Source organism: Buteo buteo, chromosome 14 (genome assembly GCF_964188355.1).
Source record: "Buteo buteo chromosome 14, bButBut1.hap1.1, whole genome shotgun sequence".
Classification (NCBI taxonomy): Eukaryota; Metazoa; Chordata; class Aves; order Accipitriformes; family Accipitridae; genus Buteo; species Buteo buteo.
In genome coordinates, this window is record NC_134184.1 from 32,071,995 (window position 1) to 32,084,229 (window position 12,235).

Here is a 12,235-nt window from a genome sequence, read left to right on the forward strand (position 1 = left end):
TCATTTTGGCTGTTTGGCTTTAGCCCTAATTAAGCACCAAGCCTCAGAGGCTGTGTCTTTATACAAAATTGCTCACATGCTGGAAATAATGGCTATAAGAAATTCTTCTGTACTATTCTACAGACTAGTGTTTTATTTCTTAAACAAAAAGATTAAGTTAGGAAGAAACAAATCATACCTTGTTTATCTTCTCTTTTGGATGCGTCAGGAGATTTGGGAAATAAGACAAAACATCACAATTGAGAACAACTTGTGTCTGTTCGTCAGTACCAGTTACTATGTTGCCTACTGCTCTCAGTGCTGCTGTCTGAATATCCAAAGAGAGAAGGAAAAAAAATTGCATGTTAAAGACATTGCTGTCACTTATGCTAAAACAAAGCTCATTTAAAGACATCTCTTTATAAAAACACTTTGCAAAATACAGTTTAGCACTTCAGCCTCTGAGCTACATCATAAAAATGGGTAGTTTCATCACAAGAGAAACACACAGTACAGCATTTTACTGAATAGATGCACTGCAGCTCAGCTCAAAAAGTGTAAAGATTAGAAATTACAAGAATATTGAAACAATAGAAAAGTTAATTCATCATGTGTCTAATCCGAGTTGCAATTACATTAACTGTTTCTAGGCTTTGACTATGTCTGCCAAGGTTGCTTACTTCTCCATTCGGCTCTCCACTACAGAATTAAAAAACCCACAACTACTTTTCTTCTTACTGACTCTCAGTTGACTTTCAGAAATGGACTTTATATCTTTATGTATTGGTTAGTAAATGCTCTACAAGTGACAGAATACTGGAGGCACTCCTTTTCATCAAGTGAACTGGTCTGACAAATTTCAAGACAGCCACATCTCATCCAAAGTACAAACTAAACAAACACAACAAATGCAACAGATATGTAAAAAAGCTCCCAATTACAACAGTTGGTTCATAAAAACCAAGCATACATTAACTAACTTTCAGATTCCCTTTGTCTTTGAAGTTAATCAAACAAGCTCAGTTAACCTACCTTTTGTAGCTAATTAGAAAATTACTAAAAGGACTCAGCAACTGCAAATATTTTAACATTCAGAAGGTCCCCAAATATTGATTTCCACGAGCTATTCAGACAGAATATGCACAACCATGTACGCAGCAGCAATAAAGAGCACATATAACTTGAATTCTGAAAAATGTAAAATCTGTTGTCATTAAGTATTTTAGGACTACAAAAGGAAGGCAGCCCTGGTAATCATACAATGGAAGTTAATGTTTAATCTGTCACTTTACTTAAACCTACATTAGAACTGTTTTGTTTGAGTTTTCTTTCATTTTAATGATCTTTTTTCCCCAGGGTAGGTAACATTTTTTGTTCGGTTTTACCTGCAACAAACGTAGCTATAAATGCTCATCTCAGTACTCCACTAATAAATACTCTAAGACACTTTTTTAAGAAAATAGCTTACAAAGGACTATTCAATAGCAACTGAACCAGACTTACTTGAACTTTAACCTCCTGGTGACTCAGAAGGGGAACTAGAAAAGGTACAACTCCTGAATCAATCACCATTTGTATCTGTTCGTTTCCACCATCTGTTAAGTAGGACAAAGCCCAAACAGTGTCCACAAGAATCTACAAATTGGAAAGAACATGATTTACACATTGAACAGTAAAATCCATATAATGGAGGCTTAATTTAGTGATCAACATTCCACATATTTGAGGGTGAGGGTGGGGGAGGGAAGAGCATGCAATTTAGTTACAGGAAAAACTCAAACATGATTATGACAAGACCCAATTAGTAAAATCTTAGATTATTATGTACAACTATGAAAAACAGGGCCATTTGTTCCATAATAGTAATTTCTATATGTCCTCTTCCAATTTTTTTTTAAATTAAATACCACATTTTGGTGCATAAAGTGACAGCATATATCATCTCACAAAGGTAAACTGTTAGGCTTGATTTGCATTTCAAAGATAGACAACCAACTCAGATAAGTAGTTGTGCTAGTAACTTTCTGAAGAAAATACCAGCCCAGCCTCCTAGCACTGCTATAATTTGTTAGCTGTGCTATCTTTTGATTATGGAATATGTAAATTCCCTTAGTCTCTAATCTATCTACACCTTGGCATTTCTGATCCATAGTGCAGTTCCAAAGTGAAACTGCAAACTATTCTGGATGTATGCCTTTTTCTGCCTTCATATTGAGATTAAAAATCCACAGCAAAGGAAAGGAGTTCCTCTACCAACTAAAGGACTAGCAACTATTGTAAGGTGGCAACTGTTCAAGCAAAGCAAAAACCCACAGAAAAATGACTACCATGCAGGGCAATCTTAGTATCTTAAAGAAAATAAAGACTAAGTCACTGATGCCTTGATAAGGGTGATTTGAGAGCCCTCAAAAAAAAGAAAGGTACAAAAGTTACAGTCATTGAAAGGTAGTATCTGAAGCAGAAACAAAGCCAGCAGAAAGAGAGATATCGCATCACATAGAGATGATGTTAGGAACTGCAGGAAGAGAAGTCTGGACCCCACTGAGGACATCATCTGTTGAGGTACCTAGATCTACTCTACTTTTAAAACAGATACCCATTTAAAATTTCCATCTATCAAGACAGCTAAATACTACAGTACTGAAACGTAGGAAGGACTTTAAAGTCCTGACCCACAGGCTGCTTCCACCCAGCTCCAGGGACCAGACAGCACAGACCTAATGCTTTCTTGACACAGCCTGCTGCTGCCCTCACCTGCTAATGCCACAGGGACAGCAGAACGTGCTGCAGTGGAGCCAGTATCGCAGCAGAAGCAGTGAGAGATGGTGCCTCACCAGTTTGCTGCCCCACAGCCCTGTTGGTGACCAGAGCAGCAGCCGCCAGAAGCACTCACAGGACTGTTGGCTGACCTACCTGCATCACTGACTCATCTCCAAACATAGGTTTGCTGCTCCAGTACAGAGAGGCTGGGACCAGACTGGTACCTCCAAACTAGCACCTGACTCTCAGGATCAAAAAGACGGGCACCCTAATTGAGATCAGTCAAAACCTGGCATCACATAGTCTCATATCTACTTCAAGAAGTTCTTACACAATCATTGCTTGCAAAAGCTTTCAAATTTGGCAGGGGAAAAAAAGCCGATAGGTTATGTTTGGTTTTGCTATGAATTTCCGTTCAGGTTTGTCCAAATTACAAATTGGAAAGTCACCATGTGCTGTCTCCCACCCACATTACACTGGGAAAACCCTGGCAAAATCCCAGATTAAACTGTTTGCAAATATTTTGTGGAGCCAAGCCCACTTCACCATTAAAAGAGCAGCAGAAACACCACTACCACAGCGTGGAAGTAACGAAAGACAGCTCCACCAATCTTATGCTCCATCCCCAGACCCACCACAAGGGTTCAATTTCTGCTTCCCTAAATTGAAGGATCACTACAGGGAGCAAGAGTCAAAGACATTACAAAGTCCTGACAGGAGGAGGAGGAGAAGAGCAGCTCAGTATCCCTTAGTTACACAGATCTTTGCTCCTGAAGTCCCAATATAAGATTTCAGGAGCTAAGTACACCCCTCTAGGACTTTACTCAGAAAATAGATGTAAACCCATGGATCAGGAATGCGGGAAGTACTGAAGGTTTAATATTAAAAACCTGAAGGAAAGTTGTCAAAGGTGCCACAAAACAATAGTTTATTCCTGTTTATTCAAGTATATTTTCATACATGATTTCCTTAGTTAAACAGGTCGCAAAGTCAGGCACCCAACAGATTACAAAAGTCAGATTTACCCATAGGATTACAATATTTGATTGGACTGATACGTAGAATTATGTATTTTTTTTTTCTACACATGCATTACATATCATCTCTGCAAAATTATAAATTGGGGCAGAATTAAAGTGAAGCTGATGGTAAAGCTGGCACTTCAAATTTCTAGTTCTCAATTCCACAAAATAGGATTTTTTAAAATGTAGTTTCTAATGTAAAGGATAAAAAAACTTTTAGAAAAGGTATTTTGGAAATGGTATTTGCACTTTCTTTTTCATGCTCTGAATGACTACAATTATATTAGTCTTCATATATACTACTTAATTATACATGAATTAACACACAAAAACAAGTTTGCCATAATCTTGCAGCATCTTCTAAAGAAAACAAAGAATCTAAATATCTAAAACTTCAGAAATTACTTACATTTATATCTGTATGGTAAATGAGAACACACAATGCTGGCAAAATCTGAAAAGAAGTTCATCAGTCATTAGAGTAGAATAAAATTGGCTGTACAATCATGAATCCAAGTACTGCAGTCGCAAAGCTTAGCCTGAGACTGCATTAGCATATTGCATTCACACACTTCCCAGCAGCTGGTCATTCCTTCAAAGTATGTACAAAAATACATATATACATTATATTTAAAATTCGTAAAAATACAAGACTGTACTATATTTCAAAGACACACAGAGAGTAGACTATATTTTGAGGGAAAACAAGCAAACAACAGAGATAAGACATCTGCCTGCTATTTTGAAAGCTTTGTTACCACACAATAAAATAAAAATCATTAGCCTAATATCAATATATAAACCCCTCTTGGATTAAAATAAAATTTTATTTTTGTATTCACATATGAAGAAAATATAAAACTGAGCCATGATAAGAATGTTTAGAACAGGGGGTTTTATTTGGTAAATTATTATTAATTGTAGAAGTTTCCCTGTTCTCTGCTTTGTTTTTAAAATTTCATTAGTTTAGTTGCTAACAATATTATACTTCACATGGCTTCAAAAACTGTATCTACACTTTGGAATTTATCTTAAAATGAAGCACTTTACGTACCTTACAACTACAGTTCTAGCCAACTATCATCACTTTACTAGCTGTGCCTATATAAACACCGCATTTGCTCCGTTCACCAGTTTAAAAGGGTTTTCAGGTGCCTCCCTTCTCAAGCGGGGACTTGACATTGACTGCATGTTCACAGCTAGTCAAAGCACAAACTACTCTACATTCACTAGTTTACTTACATTTCCTCTTACTGAAAATAATTACATTTGAATACTTATATATACAGAATCATGTTTGTAGCCTTTTTTTGATAAAAACATGACATGCTGAGTATGTTAACACTTTCTAGCGTGTTAATTTTTTGTTGGGTCCATTTTAATATACGGCTCATCAGTCTTTAGTCTTACTCAGTTTCAGATGTTACAAATACCTTTATTACAGCCTTAGTAAGAAGCATCAAATTGGTCAAATTACTTCATTTAACAGCTGTTAAGTGGCACAAGACAGTGGCAAAAAACATGCATAAATTCATAGTATGACAATGTAAAACATTTGGCCTCTAGCCCAGAGTATAAAAAATGATCTGTCTCGTAATTCTTTATTTACCTCCTGAACTGTCTCCATAGGCGGTGGGGGGTCCTTATTCCTGCAGAGATTTACAATGACCCATGTGACGTTCCGAAGGAAGGTGATGGGAATGGAGGGATTGATGAAGGACAGAAGAGGTTTGACAACTCCCAGTGATATGACATAATCTCTACACTGAGGACCATCACCTACAGAAATGAAAATTGTTGTAAAAGAAATTACATTAAAAATGGAAAATCTTGAAATGTATGCAATGACATGTTGGGATACTGAAATTCTATGTTTCCTCACCAACAGTCTACTACTAAAATGTCGTGTTCAATTAAATATACATACGTACAAATATGTATGTATATTTGACAAGACATAAAATTTATCCTGTCAATGTTTTGTGTAGCAAGTAATACTATTCTTTAGGAAAAAAAAATAGGAAGAACCTATGTAATTCTGGCCACATGAAAAATTATAACAAGCCACAGAATTTAGAGGAAACATAGTCTCATATGATAATGCCAATGTTCAAAAAGTCAAATTCTAAAATGAAACACTCGTTCCCTGAATTCAAATCATTATAACAACAAGAGTTACCTATAATATTTCCGAGAGCCCAGACCGCTTGCTCACAAACATTCTGGTGTGGTGAATGAAGTAGTCTCAAGAAGAGGGGTACTGCATCTGCAGAATGCAAAGATCGGATTTGTTTTTACTGGACATGGTATATGCACAATAGTTTCATTGATTCATACAAAACATTTTCTCTACCATGCCTTATACATGTTTCTGTTATGAAGAACACACAAAACCTCAGTTAAAGATTTCTATATATATCTAGAGAGGGGAAAAAAATAGACTTGAGAACAAGCACCTATTAAACAACAATGTTCCCTACTTTTAAACCTTTTTCCATATTTCTCAATGTGATATGCAAGAGCCTCAAGCATGTAGGTGGTAGGTTTCATGTCCTGATAATTCAGATTTTCCAGTTATCAAAGATCACAATACATACCTAGCAGAATGACATGCCTGCTTGTGCAAACGTGCTTCAAATCTTGACTTTAAGAAAATAGCTTCCTCCCAAGAGGTGGCTATAGTTAGTTTCCATACGCAGTGAAGATTTACATCCATCTGCCAGTCCTAAGACATGTTTTAATTTGCTCTTATGTAATGCAGGCAACATAACAGATTAAGGAAGCAGTACTGATTTTAGATAGCCGTCTCTGCTGAATTAAATACATTTAACAGAGCTATCTGCTCTCCCTCTACTATTCCCATGCGTTACTTCCCTTCAGACAACCGATACTGTTTGAAAGACAGTAATTCTTGCAAGAAATTTTTTAAATCTTTATGTGATCATACTCGTTCTATAGTCTGAGAAAAGTAAAATAGATCAATTTATATACTGTTGAAGGAATGAATATTTTTTCTTGTAGAAATTGCTTCAGAAATTTTAAAAAATTGCAACACAATTTGTAAGCAACTGTGAATCAATATTCTGTTGATAATGTAACGTGATAATGCGCCAAAAACCCTTGATGTGTTTTCCTGAAAAATAGAGCAACAAAGAATAAAGACAACCTAAAATTCTTTCCCCAGCCTAGATGAGTAATTCAGCAATTGCCTATAACTCACAAGTTAGGTGGGACAGCAACATACTGTTGCTTAAGAACACTCTCTCTGTTCTTGTAACAATCATCCCACTTCCATTAGCTCAGGTGGAATATCCACGCTTCATTCTCAGTGATTACCGAGATTACACTTCAGCCATATGTGTATTCAACATATTTCAGAGAGGTCAAGTATGTAGTTTATATTAGATTGCAATCCTGGTATGCTTTCAAAAGCAGGAATGAAATTATTTCATAACTCAGGCAGGACAGTTTGAGAAAGCATGAGTTGCAGGTTATCTGATCTACTGCTCCCCAAAAATTAATTGTTTCTGCTCCAAATTGGCTCCTGCCAAGATCTATTCTGCAAATACAGTACTTCTCTTTTGCTGGGCCTTCCAACTGCCATCTGTCCCTCTTGATTGCAGGAGGCCTTCTTTTGTGTTTAGGCTGCACCAGCCTCTTCTACAGCTGCGAGGGCCTATTGCTTTGTTTCCCTTATCTAAAGGGAATAGAGTTGGGAGGCTGTTTTCCCTTAGTCATCTCCCAGCCAAAACAGCAAGGCTTCTAGACTGAACTTCTTCCATTTTCTCTTCAGGAGCAAAGCTTGGAAAATGCTTTTTGCTTCTTTGAAGTAATTTTATCACATTTTCCTCCTTTCAAGCATTAGCTGAACAGATTTTGGAAGAGACATATCCCAGCCTGAACTTCTAGTAATTGTTCAGGTAACAGCAATGCTTTTGGCTGTGCTGCACGTACTTTCATTCTAATTTTAATTCTTACTTTAAGATTTTTTCCAGATTCTTCTCTGTAAAGCTAATACTATAAACAGCCTTTTCATTAGATTTATTCATTCAAATATGATAACACTGTGGGACTTGAAAAAGGAAGAAAACAATGACTAACCAATGAACAAGTTGGGAAGGATGAAAAAACTTGGGAATAGATTTCCAAAGATATTTAGACACCAGAAAAGCAGTCTAAAAACAGAGGTGCCCAAATCGCATGAGGATTTTTAAAAACAAATTCAAGATGTTGATTTTTTTTTTTTTTAAGGCTTTGGATTTTTATCCAAAGCTCATTTTGATAAGCATTCTTATTCCTATTGTTCCAATATCTTAACTATATAGAATCTAACAATTGGTGAGATATTTTATTTGCTATTTAAAGGTACAAACCAGCATTTTGATTTGAAAGGCAGGTTCATACGCTTAAAAAAAAAAGAAATCAAATAATTAAGTCACCATTTTCCCATATAAAAACAATGAATACGAATAAGCCAAGACAAGTTATTATATATTTGCTTATCTATAATCTCCTGTTTAATGACAAAATGTTGTATTTACCATAAAGGTGATTGTTTTAAGATAAGCATGCTGATACATAAAAGATATATATATAATACTCAAAAAATAATTTGAATGATTTATCTTCAATTAACTTTAGAGTTTATTTCCTATCTCTTTTCATAATGGAAGTCTCACTGGCTGGTTAAGCAAGAAACAAAGGCCGCACAACAAATTCAGTGTACACAGGAGATGCTAATCATATGGTCAGGAAAAGGATAGTAATTTTCTTAATTCTGTATTTAAATGGAAAACCTTACATAACTATATGTATTTAAAAACTTTAATAAGATTTATGAACATACCTTTGAGATAGAAAGAATTACATCTTAACATAAGTTTTAGCCGTAGGGGAATTAATGGTACATGATTTCAGAAATCAACCCAAGAATTAGAAAGGACTAACATTTTTGTCATACTCATTATATCATCTGTCATTCTCTATCTTTTTTTATGGGAAAATCAGGTCTGGGATCCTTAATATGAATAGTTAGTGACAAACAGATTAATGTTTAAGAGCAAACATAAGACATTTTTTGAGAAAGAGGACAGACATGCATTTATTATTTTAATGGTTCTGACAACAAATGGCATTTGTTATCCAAATATCCCCTTTTCCCTTTTACCCACAACATCCACCATCCCCCAAAAACCAAACTGTAATACTTACTAGACTGTACAACAGCTTGAGTCTGTGCAGAAGTGCCTGATGCTATGTTAGTCAATGCCCATGCAGCTTCAAATTGTAATGAAGGACTGTAATGAAATAATTTTATAGTAATAAGTTGAAACATGATCTGCATATTATTTTATGGTTCATTTCAGTATTACTAGCTGTGTGCACTCTGAGACACTCTACATTTAAGCAGTGCCACTGGGCTAAAAGTTTTAAAAAAAAACAAAAAACCAAAACCTCTGAGCCTGGACATTTCAGGGGAAAAGCTGTAAGAAAAAAAAGATTTTACATTCTATGACCTTTTGTAAACCAGCCATCATTCTGACTTCATATAAGTAATAAAAAAACAAAACAAATTAAAAGCAGTAATACTTGTTGAAGGACATAACAACCAGTGAAGCTGACCGCTACTCTAGTCAACTAATTACCTCCTGTATGAAAGATTTCTAGCACCCCTCATCATAAAATGCAATTGTGCCTCTCTAATGTGCAAGAGACCTCTTCACATCCAACTGATCCAAACACCATTCACATTTAGTGAAGAAAGTGCAACTGTCTTGCTGCCCTTAGTAGTTCTCAATAAATTAACCATGTCTGACCGGAACTAATAAAAACTCGGCCCTTCTAACATTACAACCCAGATCAAGTGTAAGCTGGTATACTGGGATAAAGACATTTTTCTGCTCCATCACAGACAGGGGAAAGATTAGCATCAGTATCAAAAGACAGCATAATACCTGTATTAAAACTGACTTACTAAATGCAGATAAAATTAGTTACAGATATTATGAAAGCTGGGGGAACATCTCCAAGACGTCTGTCAACTGTTGTCTATGCCAACAGCAATTTAGTAAAACAGTTTGCATGAAAACTGTTGTTCAAGCAAATGCTAAAGGTTAAGAGTTCTAGAAGCTATAAAAGAGTTTACAGCTTATGGTGGTTAGCATAACAGTAAGGTTATGCTTTGGGAGGAGCAGAGAATATTTATTGTTAGGTGACTGTTTTTCATTTCCATGCTTTTTTGGGTTTTCATCAATTATGTTTTATATATAGCCATAGGACCTGCTTCCTTTAAGTTTTTTTTGTGCATTAGTTCCCAAAGCTTTTTAAGGTTTTATTGGCGGTAAGATCGGAAAGGAATTAGATAGGAGGGCCCAAGATGTGTAAATAAGGATTTGTAAATACAAATAGGACCTGTCAGCAGCTATCTATAAACCTGTACATTCTAGGATTAAATGCATTAAAATTCTAATTCTAGGTTGGTACTTCTTTTCTTCCTCTCGTGATAAGCTTCCAGTTACAACATGGACAACAGCTTTAACAATCCATTACACAAAGTCTTTGCAGAGTTTACCTCTACTAAATATTATATAGCTATCACAATTAAACAGACTGCTTAAGAAAATGTTGAGTTCAATTTCAAAAGGCTTATTAAACATTTACAAAGGTAAATCATACAAAAACTAGACTGAAAATTAAAATTAAAAGAATTTTCACAGCACTGAACCGTCTGCTTCTAGAGCAGACAGGCATTCATGACCCATTTTAAAATGTTATCCTGATTTGAACATTATCGCCAGCTGCCTTCTAAGCAACTGTTTTGTTAAATAAGCTAGATGTTTTTGCAACCACCAAATTATACCCAAAATGCCAATTTGCATTTTTGAAGTTTCTAGCCCTCATGACTGCAGAAACAACCTTGAAAATGGAAATACTGTAAATACATTTACGGCTGCCTGAGGCCAGAGGTAGGCTAAAACATTTACCTCAAATGTGTTAATCCCCATCTATCTGAATAAGGGGCTCATGGATTGTGGAATATAGCATTTTTCTTACATGTCATTAAATTCTTGCAACTATATGCTCAATGTTCTCCACCTCCTTTACTGAAGCTCTTGTTTTCCAACTAAGGATCATAACAGAGAACATGCTCACATGAGGAAGCAGCACAGAGCCAGAAGGGAACCCATCTTGCAGTGAGAACAAAAAAAGCTAGAAAATTAAGCTAATAACCTTAATAAAAAGACAACAAGTGTATTCTGGCAAAGGGAAGAGCCCTGTTCACAACCAGGCTTATTCTCTGCCTTCACACAAATACACGCAGTAAGTCTGAGATGGGTTTCTTAAAAACAGTTAACAAAAAAGTCTGAAATATTCAAAACCAATGAGAAATTTAGTAGGGTTTTCTCCATTAATTGGATATGCTCATGCAAGCTCTAAAAAATGAAATGACATTTCAGTGGCAGAATAAATACTCCTGGAGAAGTTATGGTTTATCATCATGGAATGTGATCCACTGTGTCAGACTGTATGGTGCTATGAATCTTCAGTTTCATCTGAAATAATGAGATTTTCTTTGGATACAGATTCTCAGTAAAGGTGAACATTTTTAAAAGTATACTTACTTATCATCCCTTTCTAGGCATTTTACCAGAATTGGTAAAATTCCTGATTTTATTAAGTCATCAATAGGTGGATTTCTGTCACTGGATAGGAGTTTTCTGTGAAATTAAATGTAGAAGTAAAGTAAGTAACTTTCATAATGAAAAATGGGTAGGAAATACATTTCTGTGCCTTTATTTATTTTTACCTTGCAGCTTGGACAGCACTCAGTTGGATCACTGGGTTGTCACTTGTGGCATTCTGAAAAAAAAACAAAAGAAACACAAAAAACCCCAGTAAAAAATAACAACGCACAGAACATGCACTTCTAATAGAAAAAAAAGTTAAATGTAACATACCTGCAGTATAGCTTCTAGTGTTACATTTTGCTTGAAAAGAAAAAAAAAGTTTTAGTAATTTTGTTGCTAAATCACATTCTTTTAAAACATTTAATACAAACTAATTTTAACAGCGTATCAGTTCATAATTTTGCTTTCAAATAACTGCATAACTCCCAGTGTTAAAGTAAAAACAGAATACATTGTTTTGAGACACCACCAAAGTTTTAAAAATAATTCCAGTATCAAGGAACTTACTGCTTTGAAGTCAGCATCAACATCAGAATCTTCTAAACTTTCTTCTTGGGGAACATTTCTTTTTTTCAAGAGATGTTCATCTCTTTTGTTCTGTAAATAAATGACAAAAATAAAGACACTTAATACTTATTAGTACAGGGTGACAATATAATGGCCCCTTTCAAAATAAAAGTTTAGATAGGATTGGGTTTTTTTTAAAGGCATTTTTAACTGCGAATAGAATTTGCAATATTTCAGCTGCAAGAAACTAGCAGCTTGCTAATCACAGACAGAACTATA

General features: G+C 35.3%; 1 protein-coding gene across 1 annotated transcript in view; it reads right to left on the reverse strand.

Moving 5' to 3' along the window:
* Nucleotides 1-12,235, reverse strand: part of KPNA3 (karyopherin subunit alpha 3) — a 52,969-nt gene that overhangs the window by 8,250 nt on the left and 32,484 nt on the right. The window contains exons 3-12 of the mRNA XM_075046258.1: nt 11,957-12,046; nt 11,720-11,749; nt 11,569-11,621; nt 11,384-11,479; nt 8,973-9,058; nt 5,941-6,027; nt 5,371-5,540; nt 4,171-4,215; nt 1,483-1,614; nt 179-307 (exon numbers count right to left, since the gene is read on the reverse strand). Coding sequence (XP_074902359.1) covers nt 179-307; nt 1,483-1,614; nt 4,171-4,215; nt 5,371-5,540; nt 5,941-6,027; nt 8,973-9,058; nt 11,384-11,479; nt 11,569-11,621; nt 11,720-11,749; nt 11,957-12,046 — 918 coding nt within the window. The remainder of the gene's footprint in view (nt 1-178; nt 308-1,482; nt 1,615-4,170; nt 4,216-5,370; nt 5,541-5,940; nt 6,028-8,972; nt 9,059-11,383; nt 11,480-11,568; nt 11,622-11,719; nt 11,750-11,956; nt 12,047-12,235) is intronic.